Source organism: Drosophila pseudoobscura, chromosome X (genome assembly GCF_009870125.1).
Source record: "Drosophila pseudoobscura strain MV-25-SWS-2005 chromosome X, UCI_Dpse_MV25, whole genome shotgun sequence".
In the NCBI taxonomy this organism is placed as follows: Eukaryota; Metazoa; Arthropoda; class Insecta; order Diptera; family Drosophilidae; genus Drosophila; species Drosophila pseudoobscura.
This window is the reverse complement of record NC_046683.1, coordinates 40,381,159-40,399,658: the sequence shown is the minus strand read 5'-3', so window position 1 is coordinate 40,399,658 and position 18,500 is coordinate 40,381,159. Positions and strand designations below refer to the sequence as shown.

At 46.5% G+C, this 18,500-nt stretch overlaps 5 protein-coding genes across 12 annotated transcripts in view; 2 read left to right on the top strand and 3 right to left on the bottom strand.

The window, feature by feature from the left end:
* Window positions 1-3,103: 3,103 nt before the first annotated feature.
* Lrpprc2 (Leucine-rich pentatricopeptide repeat containing 2) lies at window positions 3,104-6,746 on the bottom strand. Its single transcript, XM_001355405.4, has 2 exons — window positions 4,328-6,746; window positions 3,104-4,274 (listed from the first exon to the last, which is right to left on the bottom strand). Exons 1-2 carry the CDS (start codon window positions 6,633-6,635, stop codon window positions 3,325-3,327), a joined length of 3,258 nt encoding a protein of 1,085 aa, XP_001355441.2. The 5' UTR covers window positions 6,636-6,746; the 3' UTR covers window positions 3,104-3,324.
* Window positions 6,747-6,842: 96 nt separating this feature from the next.
* On the top strand, window positions 6,843-9,483 carry LOC6902083 (uncharacterized). Of its 3 annotated transcripts, none has more exons than XM_033384859.1 (4): window positions 6,843-7,253; window positions 8,393-8,575; window positions 8,635-9,003; window positions 9,069-9,483. In XM_033384859.1, exons 2-4 carry the CDS (start codon window positions 8,510-8,512, stop codon window positions 9,459-9,461), a joined length of 828 nt encoding a protein of 275 aa, XP_033240750.1. In that variant the 5' UTR covers window positions 6,843-7,253; window positions 8,393-8,509; the 3' UTR covers window positions 9,462-9,483. The 3 variants fall into 3 exon arrangements, with proteins under 3 accessions (XP_033240750.1, XP_033240748.1, XP_033240749.1); XM_033384857.1 differs by having other exon boundaries at window positions 7,595-8,575; XM_033384858.1 differs by lacking the exon at window positions 6,843-7,253 and having other exon boundaries at window positions 7,507-8,575.
* A 45-nt stretch (window positions 9,484-9,528) lies between these two features.
* Window positions 9,529-11,820, top strand: LOC4815887 (uncharacterized). Its single transcript, XM_001355406.4, has 4 exons — window positions 9,529-9,627; window positions 9,713-10,684; window positions 10,756-10,955; window positions 11,018-11,820. The coding sequence occupies exons 2-4, from the start codon at window positions 9,722-9,724 to the stop codon at window positions 11,298-11,300; spliced, it is 1,446 nt and encodes a 481-aa protein (XP_001355442.2). The 5' UTR covers window positions 9,529-9,627; window positions 9,713-9,721; the 3' UTR covers window positions 11,301-11,820.
* Gr2a (Gustatory receptor 2a) lies at window positions 11,816-14,002 on the bottom strand. 2 transcript variants are annotated; one of them, XM_002133579.3, is made up of 4 exons: window positions 12,466-14,002; window positions 12,345-12,413; window positions 12,194-12,283; window positions 11,816-12,128 (listed from the first exon to the last, which is right to left on the bottom strand). In XM_002133579.3, the coding sequence occupies exons 1-4, from the start codon at window positions 13,417-13,419 to the stop codon at window positions 12,039-12,041; spliced, it is 1,203 nt and encodes a 400-aa protein (XP_002133615.3). In that variant the 5' UTR covers window positions 13,420-14,002; the 3' UTR covers window positions 11,816-12,038. The 2 variants fall into 2 exon arrangements, with proteins under 2 accessions (XP_002133615.3, XP_033240746.1); XM_033384855.1 differs by having other exon boundaries at window positions 12,345-14,002.
* A 630-nt stretch (window positions 14,003-14,632) lies between these two features.
* futsch overlaps window positions 14,633-18,500 on the bottom strand; it is a 55,263-nt gene continuing 51,395 nt past the window's right edge. For all 5 annotated transcript variants that reach the window (XM_033384851.1, XM_033384852.1, XM_033384853.1 and 2 more), the window contains one exon: window positions 14,633-18,478. In XM_033384851.1, coding sequence (XP_033240742.1) covers window positions 18,309-18,478 — 170 coding nt within the window. In that variant the 3' untranslated portion in view covers window positions 14,633-18,308. The remainder of the gene's footprint in view (window positions 18,479-18,500) is intronic.

Here is an 18,500-nt window from a genome sequence, read left to right as displayed (position 1 = left end):
GTTAACATCCGTCATTGTTGCTGGTCACCAGGTATGTGCTATGAGTATGAGTATACATCTTTATACCCTACTTCCTTGTATTACTATTAATATACCCTTTTTCCCAGCAAATTTTAAATAATACTACTGACTTTTTCTCAGATTGACATGTTCTAGAAAAAAAATGCAATATTATGTTTCCTGTATATATAGTATCGGTCGCAGTAAGAAGACCACACACTGCAAAATTTCAGTGAGTTAGCATTAAAATAGAAACTGTATAGTTTCTGAATTCATTGGAGTGACAAACAATTTCTTAATTCTGTAATATCCCCTTCCCCAGGGTATGCAGAATGTTGCCCATTTCGTTAGTCAATTTTTGGCATCACTATAGTGACTTATTTTGGAACTAATATGTTGACTTATAAGTAAGCCCTGATATCAGAAAAAGGCAACTAAACCTAACAGTTTTTTCTGTATAAATAGTGGAGCATTCAGGTGAAATCTGTACTCACTATTGGATCAACTAGCCGTTCACAAATTAAGTAAGCGCCTTGACTGTAAATGTAGGCCAGGGTCTTACAGTATCCTACGTTGTTTTTCGCTTCCCCGACCACTCTTTTGACATAGTCTTGAAGCTGAAGGTTGACGGAAACCGAAAAGTTATGGGCAAGATGGTTGATGTAATCGTTGCCACATGCATCCTTTTCTCAATTTTTACTAGCCTTTACTACCTTCACTAGCCGTTTTACCTTGCTCCCCTCACTCAGCGCGTGAACACTGTACGAGGAAAAGTGTGTGAGAGAGAGATATTCTATTCAAGGATCCGACCTGATCTAGATTTGGCAATCTGCTAAATATGCATGGTCTCTCGTATCTTTCAAATTGTAGATACCACAGGTTTTCCTTCTTTGTGGGGGAGGAAGGGGGCTTGATACCCTGACGGACGGATAAACAGACATAGGTATATCGACTCGGCTATTGATGCTGATTAAGAAAATATATACTTAATGGGGTCGGAAACGCTTCCTTCTGGGTTTTAAATACACACCACAAAACAAATATAGTCCGAAACCGATCGAGTACCGGGTATACAAAAATGCATCTAATTTGCATAAAGTATTCATAAACTCATTCGACTTATTAGTCGAAAGATTAGGCGATCTGTGCCAAATTTTCCGTAAACGTCAAATGTCCTCGCGGTCCTCAGTGTGTTTAGGTGAATATCGCTGATCATAGAATCAATTAAGTCGCGGATTTCTGTAGCTTAATCCAGAAGCATTACCCTTGTTCTAGCAGGACTTCGAAATATTGGCGGAAAACCGAGCTTCATCTGTTTGAGGATCAAGTCTAAAACCTTTTTCAGCGGGCCAGTCCGCCTCAATAATTTTCTTCATCGCTTCGACAAAGACTGTATTATTAGGAATCTAGGCGCTTTGTAGGGAAAATATAATACCAGGTCTAGTGCAGGCACTTTAAAACATCGTAAGTCGTTATACCCATGTCATGGTTGAACTTGTAGCATTTTGACAAATAGCACAAGTATAAGCAGCGTAGCTACGATCTCATTTCTGGCCCCGCATAGCTTGACGACTATCCATTCGATATCCGATGTAAGAAATTCTGTGGCTCTAGGTGTATATCCTTCTTTAAGTTATCCATTTGTAACATTACAAAGTACATCTTAAGTGCTTTCGGCATGTTGATCAAGATGCGCTTCATTTCAGTTCCAGAAATATGTGATCACGTGCATCTATGGAGATAGATGGAGGGTGGAAGGTGGAAGGTACATATATCGTTTCCGATTCAATTCCGGTCATCGAGGTGGGCATTCAGCTCCTGGTAATTGTACTCCATCAAATGGTAGATGTGATCAACCAATTCTTTTAAAAAATTACAAGTGTCTTCGCTAGCACGCTAGCAAAGAGGAGCGGGCGCGGACACATTGGCTCATTGGAGCAAGTTTGACTGGCATTACTTACCGAGAGGCAGGTGGGATAAAAACGAACGCAAGGCGGTTTGCGTTAGTGTATTAGAGGGACTCAGGCTTTTTGTGACGAGGTTAGATCCCGCGAATAGTTGGCGAAACGACGGTATGGGCAGTACTCGACGGAAGGCCAGTGGTCCTGTCCAAGCTGCTCGTGAGTCGTACCGTCGACCGCGTACCCCTCGCGACGAACGGCATCAGCAGTATTATTAGTTCCAGTACCACTTCCTCCAATTGTTCCTGTTTTCGCATCAAGATCCTGGGCAAAACTTACCATAGCTACTGGGAGTAAAACAAGAATCAACACCACCGCATGGTTGCCTCGAACAGCAAGGGGAACGAAGTGACGCTTTCGTCCTTTTTCTGTGTGTTTTCGATACTGCAGCTCCCAACGCATTGGCGTCCGCTTCTGTCGCTTGCCCCGTTTTCGTTTGAAAACATTTTTCAACTGCAGTCAATCCTTATACAGGTGCTGGGACACTTAAAGTAGGCTGTGTGTGTGTAGGAGGTAGGAGGTAGGAAAACTGCGAAAAGGAAACGCATATCAGCCAATTGTTAGCCTTAATTGTTAGGGCTGTTAGCATTTTCGAAATGTATGACAAAATAGCCTTGTTTGCACAGAAAATCATGAAACGGTGCTTCGACAACCACGTAACTTTTCAGCGAATTAAAAAAATATATTCTACGATTTATTCGCTAATCCGCGCAGCTATCAGGTTCAGACCCAAGATTAACAAGAAGTTGTAGTCGAGTCTGGGCTGTTTAAAATTCGCTCTGAAGCATCCGTTGACGCTAAAGGAGACCCTGGAACGTGGTAACTTGGGCTCTTAGTTTCAGCTAGCTTTAGCCAAGCAAGTTTGTCAACATCGCAATCAGTTGCACGCCAGCCTGGCCACCGACATGCGGCGGACATGCGGATATCTCGACTGGATGACACGCGAAAGCAAACTAACTGCCAGATAGGATAGTACTTAGCATAATGTTGGGAAAATCGAACACACAAATTTAAATTCGTATGCATATTTTCCAAATTATAATCGCTAATAATTTGGTAAGCCCGGAGCATGGCTGATTATATACGAAAGGGCGTGCCTTCGGACGGCCGCACCAGTTGCACCCATTTTTTAACTAATTACAAATGTTACCAAATTGTTTTCTTATTTGTACAATTTATCAATATAAAAACTCGTATAATCAACGTATTTTTGGGCGACAACATTCCATCGGAAACTGATCTCGGATCTTTCAACTCGCGCGTCCTACCTTGTTGTTATATTGCGTTCTTAGGTTGGTTTAACTTAAAAAACATCGCGTCGAAGCTCTGCTTAGGGAGCTTTAGTTAACAACTAAAAATGCGGCTATCTAATTTGTGCACGCAACGCTATGCCGCTCGGTATCTCCACGTTATTTAGTTGCAGCAGCTTGACCAGGTTGCGGATGAACTCCTGGGACACCTTCAGCTCGTCATCGGCCTCGAGCCGCTCAAACAGATCCAGGGCCGCCTCGTAGTTGTTGCTCTTACTAAACTGGGAAAGCAGCATGTCGTAGATGCGCTGCTCATCGATGCTGCGCTGCACGCCACGTACGCCCCGGGCCAGACGCAGTAGGGTGCGTACGGCGCCCTCCTGTCCAAGGTGCTCGCAGTTCTTTATCAGCAAATCGTGATTGATGCGGAACTCTGGGTTAATGATTAGCCGTCGCAGCTGCGTCTCTGTGCCTGATTCGGCCAGCGCCAGCAGCAGGGCGCTATTCATGTTCGCTGCCCCGTGCACACGGCTCACAGTCGCCGTCACCGCGGCCAAGTGCTGCTGGGCAGAGCCCGCCGTAGTACCCTTGAAGCGTGCCAGGTCCTCCGCGTTCCCATTGCCCAGTCGCACCAATAGCGACAGCAGTTCGAACTGCAGCGGCGTGTGCTTGTGCTGGCTTGCCAGACGTTGGAACTCGGCGACTGCTGCGTCAAGGTCCCCGCGCAGCAACCACTCTCGCAGAACGGGCCCGAGGAGAGCATTGTGAACCTGGCAGTATCCCAGCTGCCGCAGGAAGTCCAGTGTCTCTTGAGTTAAGTTGCGGCCAGCAGATGCAGCAGCCGGTGCTCCTGCTACACCTCCAGCTTCCTGTTGATTCGTATCTGCGGCCATCTGGGCCACATTGGTAAGCAGCTGCCACACATTCTTGATCACGTAGGTGCCTCCAATGACCTTATGCTCGTCGGCACGTCGCTGCAGCACCTGCTTAGCTGCCTCCAGCTGACCGCCATGCACCAGAAGGCCGGCAAAGTCGATCAGTTTATGCTCATCGATCAGAAAACCTGCAAATATTTATAGTTATTGGATGGCACTGAGGGATGAAGAGGGGTCGCACCTGGGTAAGTGCTCTGCAGATTCTCCAGGCTCTGCTGGGCCCGTGCCAGATCGCGCTGCTTGATGTGCAGATCGAAGATGGAGGCCAGCATGCCGGCGCTGGTCTGCACATTGAGTGCCTGACACTTGACCAGCAGTTGCTGGGCCCGTTCCAAGCGGCCGTTCCGCACGGACAACTGCAGCAGGCGTCGCAGGACACCGCGTGTATTAAGCTTCTTCGACTCGAGCTCGATCAGATGGCACTCCAGCTCGTCCTGGCTCATGTCGCGCGGGTGCTTGATGAATCCGCCGTGAGCAGCCGAGTCTGCCGGTAGGGTAAGCTTGGCGTTGCGCATCTTTTGAATCGTCTTGCCCAGCGCCTGGAGCACCTGGTTATCCTCTGTGCCTTGTCGGGCGATCGAGAGTAGAGCTTCGGCGGCGGCCGGCGACATTTGCAGCTCCAGGCGTCGCAGCTCGTGCACGAATTTGAGCAGGGAGGTGGCATCCTGTCGGAGTCGCATTTGGGGGCCACACATTTGAAGGAGCAGGGCGCCGACGAAGTCCTCTTCCTTCTGCAGCGACCGAAGCTGCAGTGCCTGTACAAGCTGGGCGAACAGTTCGAAGCGCTTCGTGGCCCGGGCGTGGACCGAGAGGGCAGACAGAGGTTGGAGGAGCGAGGACAGCTGGAGGCGCGTGGGATAGCGCTGGAGGAGATCCAGGATCTCGGGAAGTTGCTGGTGCTGCTGCAGCAGTTGGGTGATCACGTGGACAACGACTTGGGAGGGCTTAATGCCCACCGACTCCAGTTGCTGGAGGGCCTGCAGCGGCTCCTGCAGCGTCTGTACAAGATTGGGCAGGAGGTATTGGCGCAGGGTGTCCTCGTCGCACTCCACACGCAGTCGTTTCATCTCAGAGACCAATCGGAGCATGCCACTCTCGCCATTCCGTCGGTGTTGATGCAGAATCAAGGGCCAGAAGTAATGCGGTCGCAGTTCCTCTCCGGCAGCACAGAGAGCCTCAAAGCAGCGTAGGGCTACGGCAGGCAGCCGGCGCAGGGCCAGCTCGGTGACCAGGTGCAGGGCCCGCTGGTTCTGTCCGCGCTGGCTCAGCTCGTGGGCGAACTGGAGCGTCTCCTCTATGGGCACGTGAGCGCGGAAGAACTCCTGCAGGATTAGCGCCGCGTACTCGTCCACGTTCTGGTTGCCATTGAACGTGGGTGTTGGCAGTGCAGCCACCAGTCGGATTGCCAGCTGGGCCTGGCCCTGATGCACCAGTTCGATGCAGAGGCTATTCAGGGCCGGGGGTACATCGAATCCAGTCAGATAGTCCTTGGGCAACTCTTTGACCAGCTGCTGAACAAGATCGTTGTCCACCGACTGGCTATAAAGGGTGACGCGCAGCATCTGCAGTAGCTGGGGGGCTGTGAAACCACTGTGGACCTGCAGCAGATCCCTCGCCTTGGCAACCTCATCGTTTTCCACAAAGGCTGCGAAGCGAATCGCTTGGGTGCTGGCACTCAGCGAGATTCCAGCAGCCCGCATGCTGGACAACACGGACTCGACTCCTGGCAAATCCTTGCTGCGTCCATGGCCCAGGAGCAGGGCGTGAAAGTTGGCCTCCGTCAGAGGAAAGTTCTTCTCCCGCATTTCCGCTAGCAGCTCGGTAGCTTGGCGCATATTCCCCGCAGAGCAGGCCACATCTAACAGGATGCTGTAGAATGAGGCATCCGCGGTCCCATGGTAGACGCCGATTTCGGCCAGCAGTGCCCGATGGTCGGCCAGTGGCAGCCGGTTTTGCCGCAGAACCTCCAATTGTGTGTGGTAATGGGCCAGGGTCGGCTGCCCCTGCTTAAGCAGCTGTATCCACAAGCTCTGAAAAAGCTGCAGGCGCTCCTGTGCGCTTTGGGCGGGAAGCAGCTCGGGGACGCACGAGCCAAGCAGGAAGTGCAGCTGCGTAGCACTGAGCCCAAGCCCCTCCGCTGCGCGAGTGTTCTGAAGATTCTCCAGCAAACGTCGGCACTGCTCATAGTTGAGCAAACTGTGCTGCTGGTAATAAGCCTCCAGCTGCGTCCACAGACCTTCGGTGCTTATGGGAGCCGTCGAACCAGACGGGCGCATGTTGCGACCGCCTCCTTTGTCCGCAGAGCAGCTACTACTGCTACTGCTTAGGCATCGTGGCTGAAGATGGTGCAGAGGAGTCCCGGCCAGAGTAAGAGACGGGTTCGTTGCATAACGTAATCCGTGGGATGTGGTGGGCAGAACACCGGCTGGCAACTGCCCGAGTCGCGTTAAACGCACCCACACACTTTGCAACAGACGCGTTCGCTGCATTGCCTCTGCTTCATTCAGATTTCTTTAATATTATGAAACAGTCACCAAAAGCGGGGCGGCTCAGAAAAAAAACACAAACACGCGCCGGTAAACAGCTGTTCGTTCCAGTTAGCGGCGGGCCGCAGCTATCGATAAGACTATCGATTCAACTGTCAATTCAGGGTCGCATTTTTCAATGATAATGAAAGTAACTACCTTTTTTTTATAAATTCAAATTAACATAGCACGTAAAAAAATTAGATCACCATGGTCACCTGATGGGCGTCGACGACCAGCTCGTCCCCATGCGATGGCGGCCCGGCTCCCTTTCTCAGCTCCTGCAAGAGCCCGAAGTGCTCTTCAAAGTCGCTGGCTTCGAAATTGTGGGTAACGTCAGAAATTCCTAGCATGTATGTATGTACTTGTAGTACGGGCAGTTGTGATGGTTGACGTACTTGACGTTTTAATGGCTATCAGCATGGATCTGCCAAAAAAATAGTGACCCTTGTCCGGACGGACAAAGAAGGCTGTCGGCATGATATTGAAATGTACGTTCATTACACACCAGGAAGAAGACCTCTACTTCGGAGGTAACACCAATAGAGTCGTCAACTGATCTCTCCCTAAGAGCACTAGAAGGTAATTACGAATCTATACCGTCATCCGTCATATGCCTTGCCGGCAAAAACATCCTTAAGGCGGCCTTTTTCCGCCACATCTCAGAGGCCAGCAACTCCCAACATGTGAGCTCGAGAAGGTCAATCTTCAGGTACTTGTCCACCTGAAGTGTATCCACCAATTCAGTGGTGCTGGCTAGCTTATGGAGGCGCAAAATCATTCGTAGGCGCCCTCGAATCCTTTGGACCCTCACTCGGCTTAAAGTAGAAGTTTAGTAGTAGTAGTAGAAGACAGATTCTCCTTAATAATTACCTTTACTGAGGTCCCTGCGTCATTTTTCACCTGTTCGGCAACTATTTCAGAGATCGCCGTTACATGCCGCAATAAAGTTGACGTTGAACGTTCGACTTTAAACATTAAGCTGAAAAGGGAAGGAGGTGAGACACATATAACATATGGTATGGTTTGGTGACATTTTGCTAAAAAGTCCCCACTGTTAACCAGATTGTGGTAAGAATGGGCAGCACTGGTCCGGCATGTGTCTGCATGTGATATTCATATGTGTGTATGCCATGCGAATAGTGTGTAGAGAAGCAGTGAAGAAGGGTAGAAGAAACTGAAAGTGCCGCTTTGCAAACTCTTCGTTCGTTGTGTGTCTTCATATTGCATTGCAATAAACATAAACACAAAAAAACCGTCTTTTCTTTCATTTCAATTTCCAGTGAGGTGTAAGCGAGTGTAAGGCTCCAGAAGGCTGTGTGAAAGTGTCGATTGCTGTACCACAATAATTAATAAATAAAGTTTTGCATTACGTGCGTTGGAAAATTCCGCCACACACAAGCGCCTAGAGTGTACAATTTTTTGCTTAGAAACACACACACATGCATCCTGCATACGTCGTCCATGTTTTGTAGTATTTTCACGCTCATTTCCGATCAAGAGTGAGAGCTGTTCGAGAAGAGCTTCTCTTCGGTTGCACGAGAAATTGCTGTCGCGACCTTAGGGCGTCATAGACGCTGCCAGCGCTTTTGGCTATCATTTTAAAGAAGAATTTTCACGTAAAAGCTGTGTGCGCATTTCACACGTTTCTTAGAAACGGACCTTCTAGAACCTAGCTTAGTAGTTACTTTAAAATGTCTGAAAACGAAAATTCGCAACAGCCGCCGTTGCCCGAGCAGCCGCCATCCAGAAAGAAGAATTTCAAATGCGTGAAGGAACTGTTTGTGGATGAAGTGCACTACAAGCTTAGCTGGGGCAAGTTCAACAGGATTGCGACAATGGGAGCGCTGGCGGACCGTATCAATCAGCTCCCCGCACCGATGGGGACCTTGTCGGTGAACAAGGTAAGTTTCAAGCTTTAACCTGAGAGCGCGGTAATCCTCCAGATTCTTGCCACACACAGTGCTGCCAGTACCTATGGGAAATGAGTCGCAAGATGGGCACCGATGAGCTGGCCACGCTGCAGAAATTGGCATGCATCTTGTTCCTGCTTCCAGATAGAGAGGGGCCGTCGATGACTTGCCGCATGGCACTGATGCGTCAATCCTTCAAAGTGGTCAACTCGCTGGAGCCAATGCTAGTACATTACTTTTCCAAACTGTTTCTGGACTACTTTAGCGGGAGCTCGAGCAGCAGCCGGTGCCATGTGCTGCGTATTGCCCGCTTCATTAGCGTACACAGTGGCATCGGTAGGGCCGTTAGCGTCTGCCTGCTGTGGCACTTAATTTTTAGCTATGCCGAAACACCCATTGGCATTCATCAGTACCGCGAGGTGAGTACCGCAGCTTTGGAGGTAACCCTAATCCTGATGCTGCTGCTCTTTCTTTCTCGTTCCAGCTGGGTGAGCTTCGAATTTTGAGTAATGTACCCATCGCGGAGTTGAGCAACACTAGCTTCAGGTGTATAATCCGTGCGGTGGGCACTCTGTTGCATTTGCAGTTGTGCTGCCCGGACCTAAATGAGTTCCTGTATCACGGCTACCCGAGGATCTTCTTTCGCATTCTGCCCCAGGATGTGAAAATGCTGCGCTCTTGGCTGCTGAACGCTGTCGCCACCACTGACTGCCATCATCTTCGTACCGATGCCTCAAAGCTGCAGGCCATGCTGGATTACCTCAATGTCCCTGTCCTATCCCGTCAATGGTGCCTTGTGTGCCGCGACGCATCGGGTGACGTTATCGGCCCTCCCCGCACCGGCGACCAGTGTGTGCTCTCCCAGATGCGCAGTTGACTCAAATGACGCATGTGTCGTGCTGCCACGACGTGCAGGCAGTAGAAAGCAGGCAGTAATCAGTAGGCCGTGTGGCACCACATTTCGACACACCAACGGATTTTCAGAGTGAAACATTTATTTATTCGCTCTCATTTTGTTCAGTTGAAATATCGTAATACAAAAGGTATTAAAATCCGCTAAAAGGCTAAAAAAGTATCAAATTCTGGTTGATTATTTATAAAAGATTCCTCCGCTGTGTGTTATCTTAGGTGGGCGTCATGAACGGTTCAGATGGGGAGACCATCACAGTGCAAGTGCAGGAGACTGCTGGTGGGGTGAAGAACTACCCTGAAGAGCAGAACAACGCTCCGGTTGAGGTGGCGGTGAGTACCACAACAGATCTCTTTGCGTTGGTACGCGAGGCTGTCCAAGAGTGCGGTGCCCAGGGGGACATCGAGCCGGGAGACAACGAGAAGCAGTCTGACGCTGAGCCAGTGATTGTTGTGGAGGAGGGCCAGAACCCGTCGCCGCCGTCGTCTTCGTCCCCAGCCCTTAGTGGCCAAGATATTAGCGACGAAGTCGTCGAAGATAGTAAGGCCAGCATGGCTCCTGTTGATGCCAAATTGCAGGCATTGTTCGAGCGTCAGCAGATTATTAAGCTACTGTTGGGTCTTTGCGATGGAGCAGATGGCGACGGCGAGACCATCCATATCGTCATGGAGCTGCTTGGGGCCCAGAGCGATGGACGAAGCGCAGTTGATCGCGTCACTGAGCAGCTGCTCACAGTGCTACCCGAGCAGACTCTTCTGGATGAGGGGATATTCATTGGCAACGAGCGCCATCGCTGCTTCAAGAGTGTTCTTGGGAACTATGCCAAGATTCATGCTGCCCGACGTTTCATCGAGCAGCTGCCCACACTGGGGCTCAACAATTTTCTCGATGAGAAGCAGACATTGCTCGCTCGCATTGTGGCCGACGATGTGCTGAAGATACCAGAATTGATACGTCAACTCTGGTTGTCACTCGAGGATATGGAGTTTTTTAATGAAGACACTGCCTTTAAGGCCTACCTAAAGGCCCGCCATCATCCCCATGGCAAGATCCTACGTGAGCTCATGCTCAGCCGCATATCACGTGTGTTCCTATGCGTGGTCAGCTCGACATTCTTCTTATACTTCACTGAGGTCGAGATTATACATATCCTCAAGAACTGCTACTTGAGTGTTAACTCGGAAATCGAGGTGATTTATTTATTTATTTGGCTGCCCAATCTTTTGCATTTTCTACTTCTGTCTGCTATCTTCCCCTGTAGATATTTCTCTCGGTTGTACTTTGGCTGGAGCACGACTGGACCGAGCGTCGTGACTGCGTTGAGCGTGTTCTTTCAGAGGTTCGTTTCGGCCTGATGCCGACCTGGTATCTGTCCACCCTAGACCGTGCCAATCGCTGCATTCATTTTGCTCGTGTCACACAGTTTCCAGGCGTTCAGGCTCTGGTGGCCAAGGGACTCGAGTGAGTGTTGGCTTTCTTCTTTTACTTTATATTTTCTCTAGCCCTTTTGTCTTATTTTGCAGGGATGCTGTGGCTTTGAAGAAGAAACCTTGTGACAGTTCTTCAAATAATGAAGGGAACAAAAAGGATGATGGTCCTCTTCCCCGTGAGTGGATCGCCGATCCCGCTTGTCTCTATCACCACAAGTGCCACTGCCAGCGCTTCGTTTATCCGACATACGAAGTCTTCAAGCAGTATTTGGCTCGGATCATTAGCTGCGCCCCCTACTACTGGCGCACCTTTCGCCCGGCCCAGGAGGTCTATCGCAATCAGCTGCGCTGCTGCTCATTGCCAAACTTTCAGTAAGCTTTTACACTCTTACAAAAAACATTGACATTCTGGAAGGAAGGCATGTAACGTCGTTCAGTATCAATGGAGCACGCTATCCCTTACCAATAAGAAAATGAAGCACCAAACTATTTACACTGTTACACTGTAGAAATGCCCTTGCTGAATGCGAAACACGCACAACAAATCGCAATGTGAGCCACGGTTGTCTTCTTGCCCATTGGAATGATTCAATTTACATTCTATACGGTTTTCTTCACCCAATCGCTTTGCTTACCTCTTAGCACACATACTGATACTACCACACAGATACTCATTGAGACCACTCAAAGAATAAAATATCCAAACACTATAGTACGCTGCTACACGGAAAGCATTTTAGCGGAGCGATTGGAAATGTAACCATATAACCATAACATAATATTCTCGGACCAAATACCATTGTGAGAAATACTTCATACACCACATATCTAGACACCACCAGCCCCATCGGAAAAATGGGAGAAGTCCGAGAATAAATATTGTTATTGGGAAATAATTGAAGCGATTATTATGATTATTTCGAGTGTGGCCTTGAGAGGTGGTTCAGCAGAGGCTCTTGTTAAAGAGTTATCATAGTCTAAGGTGCAGATAAACCTACGTGGGAATAGGAGTATCTGCAGCCCCGAAGTGTGCCCTTCCTTTCTTGCGTATTTGTGTATTATATTGTGTATTTCCAGAAAGGAGTCTGCGCATCAAAGAGCTGCCATCGGGTCTTCAGTCTCCGCTCGATCCGTTGGACATCGTGGACTCGCTCATGTGGAACTGTATCAGGATAATCAGGTATGTGGTTGTCGCGCCCACAATCTACAATAGGAGAATGCCAGTCATCAGTCAGGCCTGGTCTTAGCAACAGGGCGCCGTGGACTTACCGTATAGAGGAGCGTATTGTCGACGTTGAAAAATCCGGCGGCGCTGAAATATAGGCGCTGGTGGAGGAGCTGTAGCGAGAACTGGGTGATCTAACGATCAAGGGGAGAACAGAGCTATGATATTACAAGAAGCACATTCGGATTAACCTACCAGGGCATTGTGCAACTCGTTCGTCAAATCCACGCTGACCTGGTGCAGGCTCAGGGCCAAGCGGGTAGCCTGAAAGGGACAAAGTGGAGAAGGGAGACTCACCCCTGCTTTGTCTACTCACACATTGCGCAGCTCGGTCGCAGATCAGGGAGATAACCAGGACGTTTCCAAGATGCGGTGCGGACCACACGGCGCTAGCAATGATCTGAAGGATGTCGTACGGCGATGCCGCTGACTGGCGGAAGTTGAGAAAGATCCAGTAGCAGTTGGAAGTAATAGCCAGGAAGTCGTTGCCCACCAGGAGCAGTATGGAGAGGCCGTGGCTGCGGTTAAGCAGGGCTACGAGGATCCACACCTTTTGGTAAAGCTGCCGCACAGGTACTAGGCGCTCCATTGATGCCTCTGGGGCCTCCGCCTCTGCCTCCGAATCGTGTAACTGTAGCGTTTGGAGGGCATCGAGCAGTAGTTCCAGGCGCTGGGCCACAATATGCACGGCGCTGAAGATCTGAAAATACCTTAGGCCGCACACGAACATGGGTAGAAGGTACTGGATCCAGTAGATCGGGAACTGGTGACGCGGAGCCAGTAGCTTCGCCACCAATATTAGGGTCTGGCTGGCCGCGTAGCCGCAAAGCATCCACATCGCCCGGCGGGTGGTGCGCCGACGCAGCTGTCTGCTGTCGACGTTCATCTGAAGGTCCCTGGCTAGCTGACGGTCGATCTCGGCCAGCTCCGCATAAAAATCGCACTGCGCCTGTCGCTGCCATAGCGCCTCCAGCAGCGCGGCCATGTGCGCCACCCGTATACCCACCAGTTGGATGAAGTCCACCGTGTGCCCAATGCTGCTGATGGTCGTCTCGGCATCCCCAATATCTTCTGAATCCTCACTTCCGCTGCTCTCCTGAAAGAGGCCATAGGCCGTGTAGCCGCCGGCCGCCACCAGCACCGTCCAGCCATAAAGCTCCAGCCAGTGCGAGCGATGGAGGAGTCCGCTCTCCTTGTCCAGGCGCCACTGCCACAGGTTGCATACCTGACAGACGCGATGCATCGGCCCCAAAGCTCTCAGTGTGTCCATGGCAAGGGCTTGACAACTCGACTAATCGACTGCGTATCTGTGAGTGCGAGTGTCCGATGGATATCTGACTATATCTGTAGCTGGATAGATAGGGAATCGATTAGGTTATCAGAACGTGGCAATTATGCATTTGTTACGCTAATCAAAAGAAGAATTATGTAAATGGCAGACCACTTGCAATCAGCAACCTAGGGAAGGACAGCAGAACGACTAAATTCCAATCCAATCAATTGAAATTGATCTTCCTGAAGCTTTGTAACCGGGAATCAGTTGATTCACTAACATGCAACTATAGCCACGAAATGTGCAACTGTTGCCGAACGCCGTCGAAATGTGAATGGTAGGTGCCAGGATACCTGCTCAAAGGAAGTAATACTCGTACATTAGGTACCAATCCATCATTATTAATTAAGGTATTTTTAATGTCATCAATCAAGCTGACACCTGACTCTATTCCAGGGTGAGGCTACCTGCAGATGGGGTGGTCGGCCTCAAATGACATCCAAACCAGGGACCGTAATCATTTTATATTTTAAAAATCAGACAATAAAAATTTATCTTCATTGTCATCGGTGATAATATGTTAATGTTAATGTTATTATGTATACCACGCAACTACATTTTTGCTCAACGCACCAAACCGAATGTTTTCGACTTATTCTGAGTTTTTAAAGTCGAAATGTTGAGCAGAAAAGTTGTGAGCAGCAAGGGCCGCGGCTCTACATTTATACCCGATACCCATTCAGTATGAATTGATTATCTCCTTCTCTTTCCAAATCATCAATTTGCGAGAATATCGGTTCTGCAGATGCCGAGTAAAATTTATAAAAGTGCGCATAGTAACCGAAGCGCGGTTTTTGCATATATAAGAACAAATTTTGGGGTATATTGTACATTCTAAGTATGAGGACTACTACTTATCCAGGACTAGAGCCAAGCGGATCTGGTGGTAGTACTCGTAAGAGTATCTTGTGGCAAGGGTCAAGTAAAACAATGTTGGTTTTCACATAAATACGTTTATTATAATTTTCAGATTGTTTTTTTTTTTTTGGTTTTTTTGGAAATAGTTTTGGAGTAAGCATTACTTTGACGTTCATAAAATGTAATACATATACAATACATATATTAATATATATATATATCGATTTGTTGGTTTTTTTCTGGCTAACCTCTCCACCCATGAATCGAATCCACTTTTGTGCTTGCTCTTTTCTCATTCTTCTTCAACTCTCCTCTGACTTTATGCCTTAGACTCGTTCCTTCTGCCATCTCTACTCTTCTCTTGTTTTCTCTCTCTCTCCATCGATCTCTCTTTTTTAGCAGCATCTGGTTATATAGCTTTAGATAAAGCTATACATTTGAGTATACGGGAAGTACTGCTTTGCTGTTCTGCTTTTCCTGCATGCCCTTTTTCGCTTTTACTACTCGTAGTATAATGATTATATAGAGGTCTTATACACAATTCTACACACGCAAACACGCACGCACGCACACTTAAGCAATGCATGTATGTGTGTGTGTGTGTGTGTAGACCTATGTATGGGTGTGTGTCTGTGTGTGTGTATATTTAGTATGTATATTTGATTTAAATCGAAGCTGCTAAAAAGTAAAAGCAAATTCAACAAACAAACTCCCGTGTTAGGTCATACGACGAGTACATATCATATCATATCATATATGCGATACACATTGGGATTCTTACATTTACAATACGAGTATATTGTATGTAGTATAAGGTATAACGTATATGATTCAGATACAAATCTCTGTATTCTGTTCTGTTTGTTCTCTCTTTGGATATAAGGCAATGGGGGGATACAATGGGGTGCAAAGTGCGCGCGTCTGCGTATATATCTGATCTTATCGGATTCTACCAAACAAATCGCAAACAATTAGAGGGGGGCGGGGATGGGAAAATACAATACGTAAGTTCCCGTAAGTTTAACAACACTCACAGACGAGTACATATGTCTTTTAATTGTGTTCATTTTTGTTTTTGGTTTTGGGGAAATTCGTTTAGTGAAAGGCAAAAAATGTCTTCTGGCTTTTGAGAAGAGTTTCCATATAATTTGTTCAAGCAAAAACATCAAATACGCTCAATTATATATGTATATATATGTATGTATATATATTATATATATAGTGTTGTATATAGTTCATGTCTATGCATATATGCATTTTAAATATCATGTGTGAGTATCTGTATTTTTTTTTTGTTTTTTGATCAATTTTTAGCTTTTTTACTTTGGGGTTTTCTTTAATTTCCCTATTTTTTTTTGGTTTTGTTTCGCTTAGCGCACGAATTTTTGGAAAAAATTATTAATAAATCGTCTACTCTTACTCCTTTTACTCATTTTTTTGTTTTTTTTGTTGTGGTTACACTTTAAATTTAAAATCCTCGAAGCGGCTAAATACGGAACTCAGGGAATATGTCGGATAAACTCTCGAAATCGTATCTATCTGCTGGTAGGAGGACGCTCCTCCTATAAGCCTTGTGTCTGTCTGCGCCTCCTTCTCATCTCCTTAGCTCTACGATTGTGTGTATAATTTTCTCACTTAAATTTTGCTTTGTTTTTGTTCCTTATCAAACGTTTGTAGACTGGACGGTTGCCAGTTGACTGTTGTTTGTTTGTTTGTTGACTCTGTTGCACTGTTGCATCTCTTCTTGAAGTTATCGGATCTGTAGCTACTGTATCTGTAGCTTATTTCTGTATAAGAAGCAACGCAAAAATATACGACGTATATAGCCCAAAAGTCTGCCTGTCGTCAGATATTATTATATCGTATCAATATCAATTGTTTGGTTCAAGCTAAATGTCTTTCTTGAGTAATGGAGTATTTATTTTAAGTTACTTAAGTTTGTCTTAATGTTCTTTTGTTCCTTGGACTGTGTTTACTGCTGTGGCCTCAAATTGCTTACTTCTGTGGTTACATAAATTGATTAAAATTTTCCAGTAGTGTGCCTTGTTTGTTTATCTGTTTGTTTGTTTATTTTTGCTTGCATTGCAATATTACTTTGTTTTGTTTGCAAATTTGTTATTCTATGACTATGAAAAAGTAAAAAAAATATAGAAAAATAACCTTCATTCACTTTGTGTACTTCATATTATTTATTCGTATTTAGTTTTCTTTGATCATGTCAACATCTTTTCGTCTTTTCATCTGCTCTTTTATCCCTTTCACAGTATCTGTCTCATCATTCGACCACAAATCTAAACCCAACCCACCCCAATCACAAGCCCTTTTCCAGTTCAAGTTCTTAGTCTCACACTCTGACGCTCCCAATTCTCAATACCAGTCGATGAATCATTCCTTCGTAGTCCCTATATAGTAACATCAGCATTAACATTATCGTCTTCCGTCTTTTGTCATCGTAATCGTCAACGTTTATCACCATCACTATGATCAGCAATCGAATCATTTTCCTTTCCCTTTTCCATCCTTTTCCCTCCTTAAACATCTATTCAAGACTTTCAGTTTCCTAGCTAAAACATTCAGACTCTGTCCCCAATCCCATTCCCGATCCCCGACCATTCCAGACTCTAGTTTCTGCACTTCAGTTTCCCTCCCTCTACTATATCGAAGTGTACGTATATCGTTTAGCTATAGCTTGTTGGATTATAAGTCTTTCTGCGGTTGCCTTAAATAAAATAATAAACGAAAACAGAAAAGAAACCGAAGGAAAACGATAGAAGTGAAAATTGACTACAGTAATGACTTCGGATTTTAGATTTTGGAGTTGGAGTGCATTTCTGCATTTTTTCTGGGGGAGGCACATTCAGCAAGGACAAAGGATCTCAGATCTCGGATCAGTTTTGAGGGTTTGAGAGGGTAATCGCTTGCTATCCCAAAGCTTTTGATTAGACATTCGTATTCGTTCGTATTGGATACCCTTCCTTTCAGCATGTGCTTCGTAGTACATCGGCAATCGCTCTTACAATATTAGATTAATGCTATATAGTAGCTCTCTCTCATTCTTTTTGTCATTTAATGGGTTATACAAGTACATTTATAGTTTCATTATTCACCTTGCTTTAAAATTCATAATACCTGCATAATGGGGCTGCTATATTTTTATACGGGGGAATTCGTAAAAGTTTCGACTAATACAATAAACATGAATATCTTTTCTTTAATATAGAGATTTTACGTTTTTTTTTTCTGTTCTTTTCTTTCTTTTTTCTGTTGTTTGTTTTCTTTTTTTGTATATTTTTACTATGCGGTTTTGAAAACTATTTTGATCTTTGGATTACTAGGCAAGGTAGCTCGACGTTATACAATGAATAAGCAACAAATAATCATCATTCATCATTCGAATTTCTCGTCTTATAAGTAGTTCTTTATTGGATCTTATTGATCTCTGCTTACGTTGCGCAATTGGTGCTTGATTGATTTATTATGTTTGTTTGTAATTAATTTTTTCAAAATATATATCAATTAATTACTTAGCTTTATTTTGTTGTCTTTGGGGTTGAAATATGTTTCGGCAAAAGCTTAATAGACGGCATTGGCAAACAAAATGGCGTCATGCATGTGACCCGTTAATCCGCCATATTAGCTCCTGCTACTTATTTCCGGTTACCGGTTCCCTTGCGCACGAAACTTGCCATATTGCATTCGAGAGTGTTTTAGTTTTTTATCCGCTGCTATTCGTTGTTCTGGTTCTGATTCTGGTGTGTTAGTCGTCCTTGTCATGTCCTGTGTCCAAGTATGTACTGCTATCAGAGGTCCGATCCCGATCCCCCGCATTATCATTAAATATTTAGGGAATACAAGGGCTACGATCCTCCGTCCGTGTTTAGAGTGTTTGAAAAGTGATTTGTGATTGGTTAGTTGGTTTATTGGTTTCTGTTTTAGTCATCGTCGAATGCAATAAACAAGCCCGTGGCCTAGAACTCCAGGCGATAGGCAGAGCACGAGGTCTCATGATCCTGCAAATTGATTGTGCAGCGGGAAGCGGATGGCGAGAGATCAATGCGATGCTTGGCCAGCAGCTCCTCGTTCTCAGCCACCCAGTAGCCAAGCACATCGGTGTCGTATGTGGGGATGATGGTCACCTCTGTGAATGGGGGTTCAGTCAA